At 41.5% G+C, this 25,670-nt stretch overlaps 1 protein-coding gene across 1 annotated transcript in view; it reads left to right on the top strand.

The window, feature by feature from the left end:
• The window catches only part of timm44 (translocase of inner mitochondrial membrane 44 homolog (yeast)), a 71,721-nt gene that overhangs the window by 28,791 nt on the left and 17,260 nt on the right, over positions 1-25,670 (top strand). The window contains exons 6-10 of the mRNA XM_068016448.1: positions 3,428-3,567; positions 7,121-7,206; positions 7,326-7,418; positions 14,518-14,642; positions 20,054-20,104. Coding sequence (XP_067872549.1) covers positions 3,428-3,567; positions 7,121-7,206; positions 7,326-7,418; positions 14,518-14,642; positions 20,054-20,104 — 495 coding nt within the window. The remainder of the gene's footprint in view (positions 1-3,427; positions 3,568-7,120; positions 7,207-7,325; positions 7,419-14,517; positions 14,643-20,053; positions 20,105-25,670) is intronic.

The following is a 25,670-nucleotide window of genomic DNA, read 5'->3' as shown; positions in this document are numbered from 1 at the left end:
CATTTTCTGAGTTTGGAATTGCTCCTGGGATCAAGTGTGACCCACCCACACCGACCTGACAACAGTTGAGATAAAGTCTGGAATTGTCCGGAGTAAAAGAAAGAGCGAGCTTCCATTTACCTGGCACTTTTCACAACATAAGAATGTTCCAAAGCACTTTACCGGCAACTGAGTACTTTTTGAAGTGTACTGGTTGTAATGTAGGGAAAAGCGCATAGTAAGTTCCCACAGACAGCAGTGCAACAATGATTGGATCATCTGTTTTATCGCTATGATTGAACAGTAAATATTGGCCAGGGCACCAGGGTGAACTCCCATTGCTCCTCTTCAGAATAGTTCCATGTGATCTTTTACATCCACCTGACAGGGCAGACAGTTTAACGTCTTGTCCAAAAGACGACATCTCAGACAGTGCAGCACTCACTTAGTACTACGTTGAGACATTAGCCTGGATTATGTACTCAAGTCTCTGGAGTGTAATTTGAACTCACATAAACATGTCGGTGGGTCACACACCTGTCCCACTATCCGAGAAACCTCACCTGCCAGATGGACATTATTTTCTTATCTTTCTCTTGGGGGATTTGGGTAATGCTGCCAAAGCTATATCTGTTGCTCATCCCTAGTTGTCCTGAGAAGGTGGCACTGCAGTCTTTGTGGCAATGGTGATTGCTGTGTTGCTTGACAGTTTTCTTTAAGCAACTAAATGGCTTGCTGGACCACTTTACAAGGCATTCAAAGTCAACCACAAAGTGTGGGCAAGACTCAGTGTAACCCCCAGACCAGATGGAGCAGGGATGGCAAGTTACCATACCTAAAGGACATTAGAAAACCAGTTGGAACCTGGCAGCTTTCATGGTATCTCTTTGCTGCAATTGGAGCAATGTTCCAAAATCTCAGTGGCCGAGACATTGACAGCAGTGCACACAACTCCTGCTGGTGTAAAATCAAGTTTGTGTAGCTGCTGCTTCAAAAATTGGGAAAAGATGTTGAAAGGCACAACTCTCGATAAAGTTCTAAGGAAGCCACATTGCTGGACAGCGATAACCATTGAGAATCAGCTCCAGTAGCTGGATTGGGTGAAGATGGAAGTCTATGCTCACGGTAGTTATGGAGTTTGGGTATCGAGTCTCACAGGCAGAAATCAGCTGTCCTGGGGATAGCCATGTGGCAGGCAAACGAATAAAGAATAGAAATCCAGTCTAGTGATTATATTTAAATCAATAATATTTTAGAAGTTTTTTTTTACAGTGCAACAGTTTTAAAATCATTTAATATATTAATGCAGCATGACAATCTGGCGGTTTTTCTCACAGCACTGTAATTTTTAAAGAAGAAAAATGTCGTATGAATATGTAGATTTTATGTAAATGCCTTTAATTTTTATTCATTTGTGTATATTTCTTCAAGTTAGTAAGCATCACAGAGTTAAACACACTGATGCTTTTTGATGTCTCCTAGGGAACAGTGTGTGAATAAAAATACCATCTGGTGAGGAGGTTAAATAGCTAAAAAGAGATATCAGACACCGTGAGATATTAAGACAGAATTGTTTTCTAACGCTGTGCTCTGAAGACATTTCACTTGTGTGGGGCTGTGGTTCTGTGGTTACCAGTGATCCACCAGTACTTCACCCAAGTGACCATTCTTCATGCTTATCTCGAGTATTGGCAAACTATTCAAATGTGGGGAATCACGGTCAATTCTGATCTGACCCCGTCCAACATCTGCAGTCATATACTTCAATAGGGTCACTGGAAAGCAACCGGGGCAGGAACTCTGGTTGATTTTTCTTCCCCTCTCTAAACCTGCAGAGGGCAATTGTTGCAGCCTGATTCTCTCCCACCTCAGATTCACAAACCGAGCACAGACTGAGGATGGAACCTGAAAATGAATAAATTTCAATAATGACACACATTTTTGAAAAGCCATGATATATTTTTGAGTTATTTATGTGAGACATTGTGAGTTGGAGCAGCTGTTAATGATCCAGTTTTAGCTTATTAAAGTTCAATGAAAACAGGCAGAATCACTAACTGAGTTTCATATAATGTGTTCAAAAGTCAACCAGGTGGGTTTGTGAGCAGCAAATAATGAAACATTCATTGCTAGTGTAACCAAAGTTTGTTGTCTGGAACAACCACAAAGATTTGAGACACTCTTTTAATAACCTGCATTATATTTACACTTAAGTGCTCAAAACATCTAGTTGTTAATCACTAATTAATAGTATAGAAAAGTTGTAGCACAGCATTGCACCTGCTTCACTTGTTTGTTTGTACTAGCTGCCAGAGAGAGTTGTGCTGGTGTCCAGAAGTGGACTTCAACACTGAATAAGACTGTGACTAAATTTAACCGGCTAAAGGAAAACTCTTAGCAGGCCTTTTAGAGTCAGAGTCATTTATTGCATAGATAGAAGCCTGTCGGACCATCGAGTCCTTGCCGGCTCTCCGCAGAGCAATCCTGTCAGCCCCACTCCTCAGCTCAATCCCCGTAGCCCTGCAAGTCTATTTCTTTCAAGTGCCCATCCAATTTCCTTTTGAAATTATTGATTGTCTCCGCATCCACCACCCTCATGGGCAGTGGGTTCCAGGTCATTGCCACTCGCTGTGTAGAATAAGTTTGTATCATCTTCACTGTTTGCCACTCCTCCCAAGTTTGGTGTCATCAGCAAATTTTGAAATTCTACTCTATTCCAAGATCCAAGTCATTTATATATAGCAAAAAAGGCAGTGGTCCTAGCACTGACCTTTGGAGAACACCACTGTTTACCATCTCCCAGTCTGAAAAACAACCATTTACTATGACTCGTTTCCTGTCCTTAAGCCAATTTTTTATCCAACTGGACACTGACCCCCCCCTAGTCTATGAGCCTCAATTTTGTTAAACTGCCTTTTATGTGGTACTTTATCAAACGCTTTCTTAAAATCCATATATTTAACTCCATAATACAGCTCTTCCAGGCTTGTGTGGGTGGGCAAGGCCTGGATGCATTGAGTGCCTCAATGGGCAAGGCCAATTTTCTCAGTGCAGCTGATCCAGGGAGTACCCTGTTGTTACGCGTTATGTCTGCAAGAGAGAAAAGACTTCTCTTGAATCCTTGAAGCACCCAGGCCAGGTAATACTTCCAACTGCTGTTTGGTTTTTGAGTGCAAATAAATAGCACAATCATCAGCTTCAGACTGCTTTAGTTTCCATAACGTTCTTTTTTGATACTATTCAGATAAAATGTTGCTATAGTCAGATTACTTGGACACCATTTCAGTTAATGTCCAGTTCTGTTATGTTGCTGTTTTCACACAAAACTGTAGGATGGAGTGATACAATGTAGAAGCTAGTGACAGTAAATGCAGAATTGTTGTCTTCTAATTTTCTCAGCCATGACCCTATCACACTAATGTCAGCTTTACTTCTTTGCTTTCTTCAGAGTGTAGAATCTGTAAAGAAGGAACTAGATGAGAGCGTTCTTGGACAGAGTGGGACCTACCGGTCACCGTTATCACTGAGGAAAAGAAGTGACTTTTCAAGAGATAAAGCAACAGAGGAAAAAATATTTGAACCAAATGAGTATGTGAAACTTTGGTATTTAGGCAGCCAGTTTACTCCCTTTGTCTTCTGTAAGTGCTGATTTTATATAAGTGCCAACCAGTCCCTGGTTACTTATCCAAGTGACCATTCTTAACGTGTGAACTTAGTGATTTTCAGCAGGCTTTTCAACCATGGGGCCATCACAGCTGAACCTAGTCTGCTGTCACCCAACAACCATACACAACAGCAACTTACATTTCTATAGAACTCTTTATGTCAGCCCTACATCTCAGAATTTTACAAGGAGAAAAAAAAATGGACAATTAGCAAGAGAGAAAGAGTAAGTAAAATAGGGGGCAAGACTGAAAAAGTAGTTGATTAGAGAAGTCTTTTAATTGACTTTTGAAAGTAGAGAGGAGGAGGTATGTTGAGGGAATTCCCATTAAAGGCATGGTGATGTGAAAGAGTAGGTGCCAATAGTGGAACAAAGATCATCTTGATATAAAGTAATGGCCTGGACTTGGCTATACAGGGCATAATTTCAAAGTTTGCAGACACAAAACTCATAAAAATCATAAACTGTGAAGAAGATAGCAGACTTCAGGAGGACATAGCCTGGTGAAATAGACAGACACGTGGAGAATGACATTTAACACAGAAAATATGAAGTGTTGCAATTTGGTAGGCAGAATGAGGAGACACAATAGAAATTAAATGGTACTATCTAAAGGGGATGCAGGAACAGAGACATCTAGTGGGGGGGGGGTGATATTTACAGAAATCTTTGAAGGTGGCAGGGCAAGTTGATACGGCTATTAAAGCATATGGGATCCTTGGTTTTATAACTACAGGCATAGAGTACAAAAGTTGTGATAAACGTTTATAAATTGTTGGTTAGACCTTAACTGGAGTAATGTGTTCAATTTTGGGCCCCACATTTTAAGAAGGATGTCAGACCTTAGGGTGCAGAAGAGATTTACTAGATTGATACCAGGGATGAGGAACTTCAGTTACAGAGATTAGAGAAGCTGGGATTGTTCTCCCAAGAGCAGAAAAAGTTACGGGTTGATTTGATAGAGGCTTTAATTGTGAAGGGTTTTAATAACAGTAAATAAGGAGAAACTGTTTCCAGTGACAGAAGGGTCAATAATCAGAAAACACCAATTTAATTGGCAAAAGAGGGCGAGATGAGAAAATCTTTTTACACATCGAGTTATGATCTGGCATGCACTGCATGAAAGGGTACTGGAAGCAGATTCAATAGTAACCTTCAAAAGAGAATTGGATGAATACTTGAAGGGGTGAAAAATGCAGGGCTATAAGCAAAAGAGCAGGAGAGTGGGACTAAATGGATAGCTGTTTCGGTACGATGGGCTGAATGGCCTCCTTCTGTGCTGCTAGATTCTAATGAGTTTTAGGTTGTGAAGGATGGAAATGGGGAAGCCAGCTCGGACAACATTAAAGGAATCAACTTTCAAAGTAATGAAGAGACAGATTAGAGACTTGGGGGCAGTGGAAAGAAGTTGGGTGGCTGGTGGGAGAAGATGGTCCAGATAACAGAATGGTGAATGAAGCTTAGCTGAGGATCAAGTAACAGGAGGTTCCACAACAGGAGACTTATAAGATTGCAGACATGGAAGCTTGACTAAGATGAAAGCAAATTAAGTGATGGAAGCCAATAGGAGTGATTTCCCTTTAGCCTACATTTAAGTTAGAAAAAAATTTGGGTTCATCGAAGATAATGTCGAACAAGCTGATGAAGAGGAGGTGAAAACACAGGAGGAAGCAGAAAGGTAAAGCTGGGTGTCAACAGCATACATACACAACCTGGTTCTGGATGATGTCATCAAGAGAACCATTTAGACAATGAATTAGTGTCACCAAGGTTAGAGCACAGGGGTATATCAGTGTTCATCATGTGGGAATAGATGGGAAAGGCATTAGAGGATGCATAGTTTCATCTTGGGGGGGAAAGGTATGGATGGAAAATGTTATGGGCAGCCAATAAAAATTGCTGAAGGAAGAATGAATGACTGGGTGTCAAAGGGCAGCAGCAAGGCCATGTGGATGGAGAGGAACAGCAAATGCAACGATAAAGAATATTATTTGTAACCTTGAACAAAGCAGCATCTCTGCTCTGGGTGCACATCGGATGGTAGGGTCTTAAATAGGGCGTGGGTAGGTAATATAGCTATGAGGCAGCAATGTATTTCAGAACTTTCCTGAAAGAAGGGAACATCTTGGTTTACAGGAAGAAGGTGTCGGGTGGCTGGATTATTGACATATTATTGCAGTGTCCTGCAGCTTGCTTGATTGCTTTCTTGGTCAGAGAGGAATTGGAGGTGGTAGCTTTGGTTGGTATTTAAATGTGCCTATCCTCAGCATAGCGTGGAGGGGGGTGGGGGAACACTCTGCCTCAGGTTTGAGTCTGGAGCAGTTAGTAGAAGGGTCTCACTTTCTAAAGTCCCTGTCAGTTTAGCAATGTTGACTTGTAAAGCGAGGTAGGCCCATATCTTTGTTATAAGAAGTGATTGCAAATAGGTAAATGTTGCTGTGAAAATGGTATTCTGTTCCATCATAGGGGATGAAGGGAAGTGATCAAGGATGCTAAATCCAAGAGTATATCTAGTGTGGACCTGAAATTTGTAGCAGGGTATTACAGCTGTTTTGAAGGAATCAGGGACAGTACTGGACAATAATGGCAGATCGATGATGGGGATAAGGGGGCTAATTGAGGTGGTCAGGAGCTGAGAGGGGAGGTGTCAAGGGAACAGGCTGTATGCTTCTTGGATAATTTCAATTTGCTACGGTCAGGGAGTAGATGGAGGAGGAAAACTGGAGTAAGCATGGGTGATGTTTTGGGAGGAAGGAACAAAGGTTTAAGGAAGGAGCATCACCCCATAAACCATGACTGACATGTCAGACTCTGTTGGGTAGGTAATAAAATGGGAGAAAAAGAGAAATTGCACTAAACTTGAGAAGTCCTTTTTAATCATTTTTTTCCCTCATCCTTTTTTGTATTTATTGACATACATTGGGGTTCAGATTCACAGGTGTATTCCCTCAGCCAAATGCCCATTTTTATACATGAGCATAGATAATAGGCCAGATAGATGGGGAGAGTACCACAACCAAAACTCCTCTGGTCCTCACCTGACCTTCACATTTGCTCTTTGCAGCAGGAGTCCAGGGCAGTAGCAGAAGTATCCTTTACAGTAAGCAAATGCCTTATTGTAATATCCCTAGGTTATGCTCTATTTTAACTAAATGACGAACAGTAAAGCTGTGACCCAGATCATAGAGGACCTGTACATAAGGCTGAGGTCAGTTGTAGCTCCTGCTGCCACCTAGCTGAACTCAGTTAGCTTAGCACAGACTGCGAATTAAACCTGCATCTTCTGGGTCTGGATGATGCGATTGCACACTGACTTTTATAAAATAAGTCATTGGTGGAGCTACTGATGAGCAGTCCTAATTGCAAAGGATTTCACTTGGAGGTTAAAATAAATTCATATCATCAATGATGTTAGCTTATAGGCAGCAGTTAGCATGTTCAGACCTGATATTTGCAATGTCAATTGTTCTCTTACAGAGAAGCTATGGGAATGGTGCTGCACAAAGACTCAAAATGGTACCAGCAGTGGAAGGAATTCAAGGAGAATAACATTGTCTTTAACAGTAAGGACTCACTGTGTCTTTTCTACTCTCTGATGACATTGTCTGACAATTCATCTGATCAGTTTGCCTGTGTTTCAGATAGTGATATAAATGCAATTTGCTCTCCTTTTACTTTATAGGGTTCTTTGAAATGAAAATGAAATATGATGAAAGTGACAACACATTTATTAGGGCATCCAGAGCCATAACAGACAAAGTTACTGATTTGATAGGTAAGTGAAAATGTGGGAGCTCTCTCTGTGGAGGTGGGAGCTGAAGGAAATACATTATTAAATATGATTTATTTAAATGTCACATCTGAATGCAGTAAAGCAGACTGCACCAAACAAGTAGCAGCTTCCCTTCAAAATACCAGGATGCAAGATAAAAATAAATGGCTTGCCGACTGCAGCCTTAGTTCTCCACTACCACCCCCATGCCCATCCCCCAGCAGTACACATCTTAGTTGAATTTCTAATAATAATTTGCATTTATAAAGCAGGTGTAGCATTTCATGAGAGAGAAAATGGTTGGAAGGTGGCAGGAGATGAGTTAGGCGATGTGTCTGAAGAAATGGTCAGTGAGGTAGGTTACAAGCAGGCTTTTGAAGGTGATGAGAGAGACAGATAAATTTAGGGAATGAGTTTTGAATGTAGGTTTGACATCTGAAGACTCTGCCACTGAAGGTGGAGTGGGGTGCAAAGGAGGCCAGAGTTTGAAGAACTACTGGCATGTAGAGCTGGAGGAGGTTGCAGAGATTTGAACAAGGACGAGGGATTTTATGTTGATGTCTTGTGGACTAGGAGCCAATGATTACTAGGAAGACTAATGATAAGGAAGTGGGACTTAGTGAGGATAAGATGCAGGTAATGAATCTTTGGACAAGTTGTGGTTTACATAGTTTGAAATTTAGCAGGCTGGGGTGGAGTGTGTCTGACAGGTTGTGGTTCGAGTTGAGAAAGGCATGTATGAGGGTTTGGAAGCCACTGTAACTCAACTGTGTTTATTGTAGAAAATAACATATCCAAGACTATGTTACAAGTCTTTAAACATCATCATACTAATAATGATGAGTTTGAGACTGGGACATATTTAGTGTGACTTGGAGCCAACTGACCAAAGTTATACTGCTGACAATGTTACACTCTATCTAGGAACAACAGAGCACACGTCACAGGGCATTTCTCAATGGAATCAGAAAGTCCATAATTTTTAAAATATTAACAAGGCGTATTCTCAAAAAGGGAAAAATTCAGGGAAAAAAACACAATTTTGTTCGACTCACCACTTGCGGTTGATATAAATGGGTTAGAAACTACTTTCTTGAGGTCTTGCGTTGTCTCAAATCAATTTGTGTGACCAAAATGGAATTAAATGACACAGTTTGTGTCGACACAGTCTGTGTAGTGTGATTGGGTTGGAATAGCTCTGATGACTGATAATGCTTTAACCGAGAAGAATGAAGCTTTGGGGTGGTTCATACTGTCATTGGAATCCTGATGTGAAACTCATCCCCCAGCATACTTCACTGTGTCTTTTTGATAATTTCTACTATTTGTTCATGTAGTCCATTTGGTCACTTGCCTTTTTGTATATGTTACTAGTGGTTTCTGTGTCACAACAGAAGGTTTTCAAGAAAATTGAATAAATAAAGGGGACTTTTTGTTTGTTCCTGTCTATCATTCTGCACCGCATTGTATGACTCTTTGCTCAAGTCTCTGTTTTCTCTCTCTCCCTCTCCGTTCCTTTAGATAAATTACCTCCTCCCCTCATTATTCAATTTCTTTTGCTGCTGAGTCCATCCTTCATTCATTAATTTGCTACACATTGCATCCCTTCAGTGCTCACAACCTCCAGTCATCTTGCAGTGAAATACCTGAATCACTGTATCCTGATCTCCATGCTCCATATTCCTCTCTGGAGTAATGACAATACTTCAGTGCTTCAAAGATGTGTTTTGTCATGTATTTTGCAACTTTATCCAACACCTTCCACCATCTTTGATGGCTCTGTTCTTAGTCCTTCATCTATTAGCATTCCTGAGTTCATTCTATTGTGCCAAACAACTTTTATTTCTCTCTACAGCACAATTTGAATACCGCATCCAAGTCTGGGGAGGCTGTTCTAGCAGCTCTTGCATCTTCTAGTCTATATAACTCAGATAGATAGTCACTGATTGATGAAACTCTTTGAATTATCAGGAAAGTCTACATTTTCCTTTTTTAATTGCTCACCCCCTGTAACACAAGAACATCAGAAATAGAAGCAGGAGTAGACTATATGGCCCATCGAGCCTTCTCCACCTTTCAAAATGATCATGGCTGATCTTAGGATTCAACTCCGTTTTCCCGCCCGTTCGCCATAGCCTTTGATTCCTTGAGAGACCAAAAATCTGTCTATCCCAGCCTTAAATGTATTCAATGATGGAGCATCAACAACTCTCTGGGGTCGAGAACCATAGAAAAATTATGGCACAGAAGGAGGCCATTCCTCCCATTGTGTCTGCGCTGGCCGGAAAATCTAGCTGCCCAATCTGTTCCCACCTTCCAGGTGGTTCGTAGCCTTGCAGGTTATAGCACTTCAGGTGCATGTCCAGGTACCTTTTAAATGAGTTGAGTGTTTCTGCCTCCACCACCGTTACTGGCAGTTAATTCCCGACACCCACCACACTCTGGGTGAAAAAGGTTTTCCTCATGTCCCCTCTAATCCTTCTACCAATCATCTAAAATCTGTGCCCCCTGATAATTGACCTCTCTGTTAGGGGAAATAGGTCCTTTCTGTCTATCTAGGCCCCTCATAATTTTGTACACCTCAATTAAGTCACACCTCAGCCTCCTCTGTTCTAAGGAAAACAACCCTAGCCTGTTCAATCTTTCTTCATAGCTGCAACTTTCAAGCTCTGGCAACATTCTTGTAAATCTCCTCTGTACTCTGTCCAGAGTAATTATGTTGTTCCTGTAATGTGGTGACCAGAACTGTATGCTGTGGCCTAACCAGCGTTTTATACATTTCCAGCATCACATCCCTGCTTTTGTATTCTATATCTCAGTCAATAAAGGAAAGTGTTCCATATGCCTTCTTCACGACTCTTATCTACCTGTCCTGCCACATTCCAAGAATTCCAAAGATTCACAACCCTTTGAGTGAAGTAATTTCTCCTTGTTTCAGTCCTAAATGATCGGCCCCTTATCCTGAGACTGTGCCCCTGTGTTTTAGATTCCCCGACAGCGGAAATAATCTCTCTGTCTACCCTATCCAGTCCCTTTAGAATCTTAAACAAAAACAAGAAATGCTGGAATCACTCAGCAGGTCTGGCAGCATCTGTGGAAAGAGAAGCAGAGTTAACGTTTCGGGTCAGTGACCCTTCTTCGGAACCCCTTTAGAATCTTATATGTTTCAGTGAGATCACCTCTCATTCTTCTAAACTCCAGAGAATACAGGCCCAATTTACTTCGTCTCTCAACATAGGACAACCCTCTCATCCCAGGGACCAATCTAGTGAACCTTCGCTGCACTGCCTTTCTTAAATGTGGAGAGCAAAACTGCACACACTATTCCAGATGTGGTTTCACCAAAACCCTGTACAATTGTAGCAATACTTTCTTATTCCTGTACTCCAATCCCCTTGTAGTAAAGGCGAACATGCCATTTGCCTTTCTAATTGCTTGTTGTACCTGCATATTAACTTTCTGCGTTCCTTGTACAAGCACACCCAAGTCTCTTTGAACATCGACACTTGCAGATTGCACACCTTTTAAAAAAAAATATTCTGCTTTTCTATTGTTATGACCAAAGTGCATAATTTCACACTTCTCTACATTATACTCCATCTGCCATCTCGTTGCCCACTCACTTAACCTGTCTGTATCTCTTTTCAGCCTCTCTGTGTCCTCCCCACAGCTTACCTTTCTACCTACCTTTGTATCATCAGCAAACTTAGATACATTTACTCTCCGTCTCTTCATCTAAGTCATTGATATAGATTGTAAATAGTTGAGGCCCCAGCAGTGATCCTTGCAGCACTCCACTATTTACTACCTGCCAACTTGAAAATGCCTCATTTATACCCACTTGTTGCTTCCTGTCTGTTAACCAATTTATCCATGCTAATATATTACCCCCAACTCCATGAGCCCTTATCTTGCCAATTAACCTTTTCTGTGGCACCTTATCGAATGCCTTTTGGAAATCCAGGTGTACTACATCTACTGGTTCCCCTTTATCTACCCTACTAGTTACATCCTCAAAAAACTAATAAATTTGTCGAATAGGATCTCCCTTTACGAAAACCATGTTGACTTGCTCTAATCATACTGTGCTTTTCTAAGTGCATTGTTAAGACTGCCTTAACAATAGATTCCAGTATTTTCCCAATGACTGATGTCAGGCTAACTAACCTGTATTTCTCTGTTTTCTCTCTCCTTCCTTTCTTGAAAAGCGGCATAACATTTGCCAACTTCCAATCTGATGAGACAGTTCCTTAATCTAAGGAATTTTGGGAAATCGTTGCTAGTGCATCCACTATCTCTACAGCTATTTCTTTTAGAACCCTAGGATGTAGGCCATCATGTCCTGGAGATTTGTCAGATTTTAGTCCCTAGGTTACTGTCTATTTCTGGTATGGAACTTGTGTCTTCTACTGTGAAGACAGGCACAAAATATTTGTTCAATGCCTCTGCCATTTCCTCATTCGCCATGATAAATTCTCCTACCGCTGCTCCCTTCCTTTTGATATACCTATAAAAGCTCTTATAATGTATTTTTATGTTACTGGCTAGTTTACACTCTCATTCTATTTTTTTTCTTTTTTTAATCAACTTTTTGGTGGCCCTTTGCTGGTTTCTAAAACACTCCCAATCCTCAGATTTGCTACTCTTTTTTTTGCAACATTGTAAGCCTTTTAATCTAATACTATCTGTAACTTCCTGAGTGAGCCACGGATGGGTCTTTCTGGCTGAGTTTTTGTTTTTCAAAGGCATGTATTTTTGTTGAACATTTTGAATTTTTCTTTAAAGGTTTCCCACTTCATTTACTGCCATACCTTTTAGTCTATTTACCCAATTCACCTTCGCCAGTTCTCCCCCATGCCTATGTAATTGGCTTTGTTTAGAAACATAGAAGTTTAAGATTCTTGTTTGTAGACTGCAAACAGTTCTTAAATGATTATCTATCGCTGCCAGATTGTTTAATTGTTCAATTTCCATCATCTTTAATCACTTTTTTTGGAAATTTTGTTTAATGGTTTAGCATCTTGTTCTGTTGGGTTCTACTTGCCAGTGAATTAAGTCTTCCATAATCCTTTTGGATGGTCTCCACCTCCCTTTTGCAATTAACCAACCTACATAATTTTGTGTTATCAGCAAATGTGCTTCTGATCTTTTAATCCGAGTTGTTAATAAAGAATGTGAAAATAAGTAGTCTGAGAAATGATTCCCTGAGGGATTCAATGAGTCAGGGTTGCCCAGCATAAACTACATAAAGTTAATGGGACTGAAAAATGTATTGACAAGATGTATACATTCATTTTGCCATTCAGATACAGAAGGAAGCTGTATTCGCAGTGTAGATTGCCTCTTTATGAAGCAGACATAGGAACAAAAACAGGGATTCTCCAGCAGGAGCTTTAAATAATTGTGTAGGCCCCAACTGATCAGTTGTGGAAGACAGATCGAGAACAAAGGTTCACACAGGATGGTAAGGGAAATCACAAGTCAGCTGGGGTCCTTTCACTCTGCTCCCTTGGTCCATCAGGGTCTTAGAAGCATGTTACCCGCCCAACATGGATCACGGAGACTTAAATTGGAAGAATATCATTTTAATCAAATCAAAGTTGAATATTTTTTCTCTGTTTAAAAATGAAGATATTGAAGTTTGCTGTAGTGAACTTCCAGTATTCTATGAGATAAAGCATTGTAAATACATTTGAAAATTCCTTCAAATGAAATAATCTTTAAATAAGGTAATCTAAATTATTTTTGGACACAATTCTATTGTGCCTTTTATTAAGACCCTGATTAAGGGCTCCTCCATGTCTGAGTTTATTTAGAGTAACTGAGGTGAGCAGACCAGAAGGTTCCCAGGTCTGTGACCCAATAGTAGAGCTCAACATCCACAAGTTAGGGACAAACACATCAGCCTAGGTTCATACACTTGCTCACAGTCCAGTGACCCCTCCTGGAGACTGTGTAGGGGTATCGGGTGAAGATGATTATGCTAAACTGAGATGCCCTCCAAAGCTGAGTGGCCTGCAGGCACACGCTATTCATGTTCACACGTGAAAACTAACTACTTGGGTGAGCTGCCTGTGCAGCTGTACCCCAGTAATATTGTCTTTGGGAGAGAAGCTTGTTGATGAGATTCAAATATGATTTAATATGCTAAATAGTTAAACCAGTCACTCATTTTAAAAGTAGTCTCACTGGTTTACCTTCACTGCAGCATACTCACTGTCCTGCTGGAGAATCCCTATTTTTGTTCCTATGTCTGCTTCATAAAGAGGCAGTCTACAAATGTGTATGTTTATTCACAACTTTCAATCAAATATTTCACCTGTCCTGCATCTGCCTTTTTCTCCTTTTCTCTTCCTGGTCAGTTCCTTGTTGCAGGCTTTAAAACACAGACCTGCCCCTGGGGTGCCATTCTATTCATGTGAATTTTTACCCACTAGCTTTAAAGTGACGTTGTCTTTACCTACTCACTTTCCATTGAAACCCTCTGGTGTTTATTATAATTAACTTGGTTCAGTAACGAATGCTGCCTCATTTATTCCTGCAGTGACTTGCAAAAGAATTTATATTTTTTTAAAAAGGGCTGTGCCAAAAACAGAAACTCCCAAGCAGAATAAACTGAATGAAGAAACAAAGACTTAACTGCTTAATATTAAGTGGAAGGTGTAAATCATTGCACTGGACTCTGGTTGTGGGTAGGGGGGTGGAGGTGGGAGGTGGGTGGATGGGGAAAAGTCCTGAGTCTGATTCTTCTCCAGCTTCTTTGTTGGTTCTCTGTCACAGAGAGTCAACAAAACTGCATTACCCTGTGGGGACAACACACCCTTGCAGACTGACTTCTAGGTATCACCCCAGTATGTAAGGGAAGGTTGTTTCCAAATAAAATGGAAACTGTAATGGGATTATTTTTCTAATACCTTGAATTGCAGTCTTGTCTAGACCTGAAGCTTTTTGACATTTTGCTTTTGCTCTCAAACATGCTCAACTCTTGAAGGGCTGCAGTCTAGCTATTTCTGTTAATTTGCTGGAAGTATTTCAAAATCGTTGTCTTGTTTTTGATTAAATAAACCCTGAGCTGATTTTGTTTTTGTGCTTTGTTTCCCAGGGGGGCTGTTTTCTAAGACCGAAATGTCAGAGGTGCTGACAGAAATTCTGAAGGTCGACCCAAGCTTTGATAAAGACACATTTTTAAAGCAATGTGAGAGGGACATCATTCCCAATGTTCTTGAGGTACCCTGAAGAGATTTAACTTCTCTTTTAGAGAGGGGAGAATGTAGAGAAAATGCAATTTGCCATAAAAGATCAGTAAATTGAAATGTAGAAGTATTTATGGTATTTAATATCCATCACAATAATATTTGTTTATAAGTGTATTTTCCCAAATATCTTTCATTCATTTTTGTTTCTATGTTTCTTTAACTTTCCTTTAATTATTAGAGCACCAGAGGTTGAGTATATCATTCCTGTGGTAGCTCAGTAGGTAAGTATACCATGTGTGATACTGAACCATATGGACTAAGGAGATCCCAGGTTCGATTCCTGATCTGTGATGAGTTAGCTGATCTCAGCCATGGAGGTAGTTGTGGTATATGTTTGGTTTCAACACCCCTACGTTAGAGAAGAAAAATCAGCCAGATTCCTGCTTCTAAATGCAGTAATTGCTGCTGGAAAGTAAATCTATTTCAAGACAGGGTCAGGCTCAGCAATGATGGCCTTTGCTCAGTGCCAGGCTCACACGTGAAACTGTACCTAGCCATACTCAAGCCAGGAAATATTTTTATAGTATGTGTGTAGATGATTTGTGAGGTATGGGCAGTACACTCTTTGAAGTCAGAGTTTTTGTCTAGCTTTGACTGATGTTCCTACTCCAACTTTCCTTGGAGTGGTACAAGTTTGTCAAACTTGTCCGAGATGCCCCAGAGTGCATCCTGCTAGTCCAGCCGAGGAGTAGTATTGATGCAGAGGGAGGTGGTAAGAGGATTTATTAGGAAAAGTTGGGAAAACATGCTAATAATAAGGAGCAAATGATAAAGCTTCAAAAAGAAATTGAAATAGTTTTCAGTGTTTTGTATACCATTCTACAAAATAAGTCAAAGCGAACATCTCTTATTTGTAATTAAATTCAGCAATAGGAGCAGCGCGTGCATCTCATTCAATACAAGACAGAGGGCTGAAGGGTTTATCTTCCTGTTCATGTGTAACCTGTCCTATAATTTTTAACCTTCAGACTTAATGGGTGATTCTTTTATTGATGCTTTTTTGATCTTGTGATCTCAAAACTATATGGTTTTTCCAAGTCAATGTATTGCCGAGGGCACTCAAACTTGTATTCCTTTGACAGAATAAGTGTCAGTCACCAACATTACAGAAGCTCTGTTTTCCCCTCCATGGAATGTTCCAGTATAGAAACAAGCCATTTAGCCTATGAAATATGTGCTAGTGTTTTGCAACCTATGAGGCACGTAGTCTGCTTTTAGTTCCCCATACTATCTAATTCCCTTTAAAGAGGAGTTTATGGACTGTTTCAACAACAGCTTGTGGCACAGAATTCCACAATCTAGGCACAATCTTAACTCATAAGTTCTTTATTTTTCTTAAGTTTGTGTCCCCACATTAGCACCTCATTGATCAAACGATCTGTCACTACCTTATCACAACCTTAATCTCTATCATGTTGCCTTTTAACATTCTCTGCCTTAGTGTAAGAAACCCTAACCTCTTGAGTCTCTTCATAACTTTGACCTCATTCTTGATGAGGTGCTAGTGAATCTACACCTTATCTTTTCTACTGCTTTTATATCTCTCATTGGCAAGGCTAGCATTTATTGCCCATCCATTATTGCCCTTGAGAAGGTGATGAGCCAACTTCTTGAACAGCTGCAGTTCATGTGGTAAAGGTACTCCCACAGTGCTGTTAGGTCAAAATCTTGGAAATCTCTACCTAACGACAATGAAAGAGCAGTATTTTATTTCCAAGTTAGGATGGTGTGTGACTTGGAGGGGAACATGGCAGTGTTCCCATGCGTCTGCTGCACGTCCTTCTAGGGGGTAGAGGTCATGGGTTTGGGAGGTGCTATCGAAGAAGTCTTGGCGACTTGCTGCAGTGCATCGTATGGACGGCGCACACTGTAGCCATGGTGTGCTGCTGGTGGAGGAAGTGAATGTTTAAGGTGGTGGATGGATGCAAATCAAGGGGACTGCTTTGTCCTTGATGCTGTTGAGGTTCTTGAATGTTGTTGGAGCTGTACTCATTCAGGCAAGTGGAGAGTATTCCATCACATTCCTGACTTATGCCTTGTAGATGGTGGAAAGGCTCTGGGGAGTCAGGAGGCAAGTCACTTGCCAGTGAATACCTCACCTCTTACCTCCTCTTGTAGCCACAGTATTTATGTGGCTTGTCCAATTAGGTTTCTGGTCAGTGGTGGGGGATTCAACCATGGTAATGCTGAATCCTTCTGATAATGAGGTTCCCAAATCTATACATCTTCATATATCTTCAGCTGCAGGCTATTTGAGGTCTTGTACAAGTTCAACATTAACTCCTAACTTTTGTGTTTTATGCCTCTGCATACAAAACCAAAGTTTCCAGTTGCCTTTTTGTGATCTTATATACTTGTGCTGCCTCCTTTATGACACTGTGCATCTGCACACCGAGGTTCCTCTGTTTTCCACTCCCTTTAAAATTGTACCATTCGAGTGTATTTCTTTGCCTTATTCCAAAAATTCTCTACATTTAACTGCATCTGCTGTTTATCTGCCCACCCTGCTAGACTATCTGTGTCCTCTTGCAATCTTTCACAATGGTCATAATTTACCATAGTCTGTCAATTTAATGTTACCAGCAAATTTCAGTATTTTCCCTTTAATTCCTAAATCCAGGTGCTTTATTTATGTAGTAAATAAGAGCGGTTCCAACATAGGTCCCCATGGAACACTCACCACATTATTCCAGTCCAGGAAAGTTCCTTTGTTTACCTTTTATTTTCTGCTCTCTCAACATCTTTCTATCCATGTACCCATATTGTTATGACCAGGTGGGCACTGTGTCTAGGGGGTCTCTTGCTGTCTTCACCTGGTCTTATTGTAAGAGGGTTTAATTTTAATCGCAGTGTTTTGAGCTCCCCTTTTTGTGAATCCGCGTTCACAGTTTCCAATTATCTGGCAAATAACCGAGCACAAACAGGCTTTCTTTGGTTTAAAGCAGAAAGATGAAATTTATTAAACCTTAAACTTAACTCTAATACAGGTCACGCCTGTGGATCTATGACGCGCTCTCGCTAGCATGCACATGCGATATAAACATGCAAGATAGGGACAGAAAAGAGTAGAAGAGAGTGGTACAGTGGTTAGCACTGCAGCCTCACAGCTCCAGCGACCTGGGTTCAGTTCTGGGTACTGCCTGTGCGGAGTTTGCAAGTTCTCCCTGTGACCGCGTGGATTTCCGCCGGTTGCTCCAGTTTCCTCCCACAGCCAAAGACTTGCAGGTTGATAGGTAAGTTGGCCATTGTAAAATGCCCCTAGTGTAGGTAGGTGGTAGGAGAATGGTGGGGATGTGGTAGGGAATATGGGATTAATGTAGGATTAGTATAAATGGGTGGTTGTTGGTCGGCACAGACTCGGTGGGCCGAAGGGCCTGTTTCAGTGCTGTACTGCAGCCTCACAGCTCCAGTGACCCGGGTTCAATTCTGGGTACTGCCTGTGTGGAGTTTGCAAGTTCTCCCTGTGTCTGCGTGGGTTTCCTCCGGGTGCTCCGGTTTCCTCCCACATGCCAAAAGACTTGCAGGTTGATAGGTTAATTGGCCATTATAAATTGCCACTAGTGTAGGTAGAATGTAGAGATAGGTGGGGATGTGGTAAGAATATGGAAATAGTGTAGGATTAGTATAAATGGGTGGTTGATGGTCGGCACAGACTCGGTGGGCCGAAGGGCCTGTTTCAGTGCTGTATCTCTAAACTAAACTAAAAAACTAAGTCTCTAAATAAATAAATAAAATAAATTTAAAAAGATAAGTAGAACAGTTTGAGGCAATATCTTGTTACTGTTTTGTGAGCTCGCTGTAGTCCTTGATTGGAGTTATATTCTTAAGTTTTGTTGGGGCCCAGTAAGTTTCTTAAAACTTTGTTCACCTGGCAAACCTTTCTCTCTTTGAGTTTCATGTGTCTTCAATGGTTTCAGTTCACTGAGAGATAAGCAGGCTTACAGGCAGGAGAGATGCTCTTCCTTCCAGGAGAGCACACAGCGTTTTGCCTCAAATCCCTCTGTTTGGGAGTTCAAATTCAAACGGCTCCCAGGGTGCTCAGCAGGTTTGTCATGTGACTAGTTCCTTATATGGAACAGCCTCTTCACATCCCTTGTTGGAGGCTCTAATTTCTCTGCCCCAGCCAGCTAGCCATGTGACTAAAACTAGTCTGACCACTTCTGTGTATTGGAGAGCAACTGCAGAGTCTCCATTGTTTCAACATTGTCTGTTACCAGGGAAATGTCTTTCTGGTCAGGGCTTGCAATTTTAAGTTTTAATATTCATGTGGTGAAATAATGTGTGCCTCAGTCTTGGCAGGTTCGGGTTTGCCTGACAATATTCTACTTAATTCTGTGTGATACTCTCTTTGTCAATCATCTGTTAGATGGTACCTTATAAAACATGTTTTTGAGAATCCATATAAAGCACATCCACTACATTTCCTTTATCCTCCCTTACTGCTTCAAAAACGTCTGCTAGTCAGGCATGACTTACCCTTTTGAAATGTTTGCTGCACTTCTGTGTAGTGCAAACATAGCCATCAAAAATCTTAAATTACTTGACCTCCCTAAAGACAACCCTTGTCAGATGTGATTTGTGTCCAGCAAACAGACGCAACACTAATATTTGTGAGCTAGTCACTTGTGTGTAACCGAGTTGCAGTGGCTTAAATTGAATGTACATATTTAGCTGCACCCCCAGGATGTATTTTCTGTTTTGATGTTCACTGTTGAACGTTAAGTTAATGCTGAAGGGCACATTTATTTGTAGGCTCTGCCACATCCTCCCTCATGCAATAAAATTCTTTCCAATTAAGGTTTGTGACAAATTATTTGTTAAATAACAGAAGTGAAGCAGTGTAGTACAGAAGTTTTTGAAATAAGAGTCATTGTAATATGAAAAGGGAGACTGAAAGGGCTGAATTACTTATACACCCTCATGCTTTGAATCATGGGGTGAGCTGTTAGATAATAGTGGATATTTTGGAATGATCACCAGGTAATGATCTCAAGGAATCCAGGTTGTTTAGTGCACAAGGAAAATTAGCTTGGAGCAATATATTACTGCCACTAATAGGCCTGGAAATCATTCCCATGCATCCATTATTCTATGATAATTTGTATGTGGAGTTAGTGGGGTAGAGTTTAACTTATTACTGGCTGGTGTTATTGGTGACCCTAGCAACTAGGCTGCTTGGTATGGTGAATGTATAGTGCTGCCCTTATTGGCGATTAATAATTATACCATCATTGGCTGATGTTTATTGATAGGTATCTGCAATTGCAGAGCAGAACCTATTTTAGCAACTGCATTAAGAAATGTTGTTGATGTTTATCTCATTGAGAAATCCTTGGAGCAAATGGAGAGTGACTTTGACTGAAATTTTGTTTTGTCTTGCAGGCTATCATGAGAGGCGAGCTAGATGTTCTGAAGGATTGGTGTTACGAAGCAGTATGTATTTTAGTTAACCAAATCTTTTCTGTTACAATTCTTTTTAATATATAAAAGAACTTAAGAGCTCCTCACAATGACTGTGTGTTTATCCAGTGAGTTGTTGACCATACAGAACAGGAAGGTTCTGTGATTCAATCTCTGGACTGGGCTACTTCAGCTAATTTCAGTCGAGACAGCAGAAGAGTGCTCCTATGGACTTCAGTGAGTGGGAAAAATCGGCCAGCATTCCCTCCGTCCCCATGATCACTATCCGGTGACTCCTGCTGGGAAGTGAGCTTGTGTGGCTATTGTATGGGTTAGGATTAGGCTCGGCTGTGAAGGACCCCCATGTTTGAATGTCCTGTCAGTATATACTTGGGGAAAGGTACCAGAGGCACCTGTAGAACCAAGCAAGAGTCAGCACCTTCAGGAAGGGAGAGGAGGAAAGAGGAATTTAAAAAATGGTAGCCTCCTGTTACTTAGCCCATAATTGGAATGTTTGTTGTTACGACCTAGGCAGTAGAAATGTACTGTTCATTCTAGTCTCACTTCTCCACAGGTCACAACATGTATTTAAATTTTCCCACTTACTGATACAGTCAATCATATACTTTATTTTTCCCAGAATAAAACACACTAACCAGGTTTCTTTAATAAACAACAAAATTATCAGTTTATTATAAAACAAGTCTTAACCAGTAATTAAGTAAAGCATAAACGCACAGATTGAAATATTAAAGTTCCCTTTTTACCTTAGCCTCTCACACTCACACATACACCAATTAACCAGAAAAATAAAGGGATTTTTGTTTTTAGAGCTCTATTACAGATTAAAATAAACACGGGCTGAATACTTGCTCATTCTTGAAGAAACAGTAAATGAGATACAAAAGCAAAATACTGCAGATGCTGGAAATCTGAAATAAAAACTAAGTGCCGGAAATACTCAGCAGGTCAGGCAGCATCTGTGGAGAGAGAAGCAGAGTTAACGTTTCAGGTCTGTGCCCTTTCATCAGAACTGGCAAAGTTTAGAAAAGAATTAGGTTTTAAGCAAGTGAAAGGGGTTGGGGGGCGGGGAATGGTAGGGAACAGAACAAAAGGGGAGGTTTGTGATGGGGCAGAGGGCAGGAGAGATTAAATAACAAAGCTGTCCTGGGACAAAGACAGAGTGTGTTAATGCTTGTGGTGAAAAAAAAAGCATTAGTCCAGCGAGAGTGTTCATAGCGGAATAATGAGCAGCTCTGTCTGCGTGAAAAACAGGCACATGGTTAAAAAATAAAATAAAAGATATAAAAATATTTTTTAAAAGGCCAGTCATGCTCTGAAGTTATTGAACTCAAGTGTTCAGTCCGCAAGGCTGTAGAATGTCTAATTGAAAGATCAGGTGCTGCTCCTCAAGCTTGCATTGATGTTCACAGGAGCAGGTCAGAGACAGAAATGTTGGCATGAGAGCAAGGTGGGGGGGTGTTGAAATGGCAAGTGATCACAAGCTCAACAGATGAGCTATTTTATGTTCCAAAACTGGCATACAATCTAGCCTCCGAGTACACACAGATGGGTCATTGGGATCTTTTAGAACAGTTCTTTTCAGGTGGTGTTGTGAATTAATTTAGCAGGCTTTTCTTCAAAGACAGGAGATGCAATGAGTTGACACAGTGCACTTCTCAGGGTCTCTCAGCTGGAAAGCTGAGCTGGGTTGTGGTCTCTCCTTCCTTGGGAATTCTCTCCTCTCCTTGGAAGTGTTCTCCCTTTTTATACAGTTCAACCCCAACACAAAACAATTCAAAAGCAAAACCAACAACAGGAAGTCAACCTTCTGACCTTCCTCAGTCTTGACCTGTCACTTCTTTGTAAACAACTTCTCCAGGTGTCCAAAGTTCTCTGTTGTTCATTGAGCTGGAGGTCAGATGGTTTCCCAGAAAGGCTTGTTTTCCTCACAAGACCTCTCAGTGTCCTTTTTAAAAAAACGTTTCCAGGGACTGTTTTTCAAAGTCAAGTGGCCTTTACATGACCCCCTTTGAAAACCCCAAAGTTTAACATTTCTTCAATCTTTCAAACATGAATCCTAAAAAAATATATTTAACAAAACACAGAAGCACTTTCGTAACATTTTGAGGATTTATTCTTCATGCAATTGGGTTGAAAGCTAGTGCAGACACCAATAAGAGGGGAAAACATACTTAACCTCGTCTTCACCAGTCTGCCTGCTGCAGATGCATCTGTCCATGACAGTATTGGTAGGAGTGACCACCGCACAGTCCTTGTGCAGACCTCGTCCCACCTTCACATTGAGGATACCCTCCATCGTGTTGTGTGGTAATACCACCGTGCTAAATGGGATAGATTTCGAACAGATCTAGCAATGCAAAACTGGGCATCCATGAGGCGCTGTGGGCCATCAGCAGCAGCAGAATTGTACTCGATCACAATCTGTAACCTCATGGCCCAGCATATCCCCCACCCTACCATTACCATCAAGCCGGGGGAATCAACCCTGGTTCAATGACGAGTGCAGGAGGGCATGCCAGGAGCAGCACCAGGCATACCTAAAAATGACGTGTCAAACTGTTGAAGCTACAACACAGGATTACTTGCGTGCCAAACAGCATAAGCAGCATGTGATAGACAGAGCTAATCAATCCCATAACCAACGGATCAGATCTAGGCTCTGCAGTCCTGCCACATCCTGCCTTGAATGGTGGTGGACAATTAAACAACTAACTGGAGGCGGTGGTCCACAAATAACCCCATCCTCAATAATGGGGGAGCCCAGCACATCAGTGCAATAGACAAGGCTGAAGAATTTGCAACAATCTTCAGCCAGAAGTGCCAAATTGACAATCCATCTCGGCCTCCTCCTGAAGTCCCCAGCATCACATGCCAGACTTCAGCCAATTCGATTCACTCAAGAAACGACTGAAGGCACTGGATACTGCAAAGGCTATGGGCCCTGACAATATTCCGGCAATAGTACTGAAGACCTGTGCTCCAGAACTTGCCGCGCTCCTAGCCAAGCTGTTCCAGTACAGCTACAACACTGGCATCTACCCGGCAATGTGGAAAATTGTCCAGGTATGTCCTATCCATAAAAAGCAGGACAAGTCGAACCCGGCCATTACCGTCCCATCAGTCTACTCTCAATCATCAGTAAAGTGACGGAAGGTGCCATTAACAGTGCTATCAAGCGGCACTTGCTTAGCAATAACCAGCTCAGTGATGCTCAGTTTGGGTTCCGCCAGGGCCACTCAGCTCCTGACCTCATTACAGCCTTGGATCAAACATGGACAAAAGAACTGAACTCCAGAGATGAGGTGAGAGTGACTGCACTTGACATCAAGGCAGCATTTGACCGAGTCTGGCATCAAGGAGCCCCAGCAAAACTGAAGTCAGTGGGAATTGGAGGGGAAACTCTCCACCGATTGGAGTCATACCTAGCACAAACGAAGATGGTTGTGATTGTTGGAGGTCAATCATCTCAGCTCCAGCACATCACTGCAGGAGTTCCTGAGGGTAGTGTCCTAGGCACAACCATTTTCAGCTGCTTCATCAATGACCTTCCTTCAATCATAAGGTAAGGAGTGGGGATGTTGGCTGATGATTGCACAATGTTCAGCACCATTCGTGACTCCTCAGATACTGAAGCAGTCCGTGTAGAAATGCTGCAAGACCTAGACAATATCTAGGCTTGGGCTGATAAGTGGCAAGTAACATTCGCACCACACAATTGCCAGGCAATGACCATCTCCAACAAGAGAGAATCTAACCACCTCCCCATTCAATGGCATTACGATCACTGAATACCCCACTAACAGCATCCTAGGGGTTACCATTGACCAGAAACTGAACTGGAGTAGCCATATAAATACCGTGGCTAGAAGAGCAGGTCAGAGGCTAGGAATCCTGAGGCGAGTAACTCGACTCCTGACTTCCCAACGCCTGTCCACCATCTATAAGGCACAAGTCAGGAGTGTGATGGAATACTCTCCACTTGCCTGTATGGTACAGCTCAAATAACGCTCAAGAAGCTCAACACCGTCCAGGACAAAGCAGCCGACTTGATTGGCACCCCATCTACAAACATTTACTCCTCCACCACCGACGCACAGTGGCAGCAGTGTGTACCATCTACAAGATGCACTGCAGCAACGCAGCAAAGCTCCTTCGACAGCACCTTCCAAAGCCACGCCCTCTACCAACTGGAAGGACAAGGGCAGCAAATGGATGGGAATACCACCACCTGCAAGTTCCCCTCCAAGTCACACGCCATCCTGACTTGGAACTATATTGCCGTTCCTTCACTGTTGCTGGGTCAAAATCCTGGAATTCCCTTCCTAACAGCACTGTGGGTGTACCTATCTCACATAGACTGCAGCAGTTCAAGAAGGCAGCTCACTACCACTTCTCAAGGGCAATTAGGGATGGGCAATAAATGCTGGCCTAGCCAGCGACATGCACATCCCATGAATAAATTAAAAAAAGAAATAGCACTGACTGGATGCAGTTTATGTGAAAGTAAGATCTGAAATACAGTTGTTCACATAATGAGCTTGTCATTTGTGAATCATCTTTGCTAATAAGGTGCATATTTCTGTTCCCTGCAGAGAGGAATTGTTCTGTGTTTGCAGGAGACAGTCTAATGTAGAATAGTTTGTGATAAACTTTTGATAGCATATCAGTCTCCAGGGAATTTCGACATTTAAGCTCGCACATCACTGTATGTTGGAATTGCAGGATGGGATTTGGTAATGAGTACAGTAGGAGGGGATATTCAGAAGTAATTTACTTTCTCCAGTTCATTTGCTGTTACTCAGTACTGAAACTATGGTGGATGCACACGCAGCCTGGTAATTAATTGTCCTGGCTTGCAGCAGTTGGCTGATAGTCCCTTGTGATTGTTTGAATTATTTAGGGAACCTGAGCTAATGGAGTCTAGGAATATCTGGTGAGCAATTTAATTTAGTGCAAATGAAAAAAAGAAAGAATTTACATTTATATTACACCTTTCACAATTTTAGAACACCCCAAAGTTCTTTGCAGCTAATGAATTTTGAGGTGCGGTATCTGTTATTTATGTAGGTAAGCGAGCAGCCAGTTTGTGTTCAGCAAGGACTCTCAAACAGCAAATGAATAAGTAACCAAGTAATCTGTGTTGGTATTCGAAGGAGGAATGTTGGCCAGGACTCGTGGAGAACCGCGCTGCTATTCTTCAAGCAATACTATAGGACCTTTTATGCCAGCTGAACAGGCACATGGGGCAGACAGTAAAATCCAGATTGACTGGAGGAGCAGTAAGATAAAATCATGAGAACTGGCAACGTTATTAGCCCCAACTAGGCTTACCCTTTCTCATGGATTAGTTTTACCTCTCCAGATTTTACCATATTCCCCAACCCTATCTACATCCCTTAGCCTTATCAAGCCTGACTTCTCACTATATTGTTAGATCCCTCATCCCCATTTTCTCTCCATATCCTTTGAATCCTTTCCAGAAACACATCTATTGTCAGGTTTTCTGAGAAAATAGATGGATTTGTGGAATATCATTGACCACCTGGAGTTTCAGTTTAGTGGTGAAAGGTCAAGA

This window comes from Heterodontus francisci, chromosome 36 (genome assembly GCF_036365525.1).
Source record: "Heterodontus francisci isolate sHetFra1 chromosome 36, sHetFra1.hap1, whole genome shotgun sequence".
NCBI classification, from domain to species: Eukaryota; Metazoa; Chordata; class Chondrichthyes; order Heterodontiformes; family Heterodontidae; genus Heterodontus; species Heterodontus francisci.
This window is presented reverse-complemented; position numbering and strand designations above follow the sequence as displayed.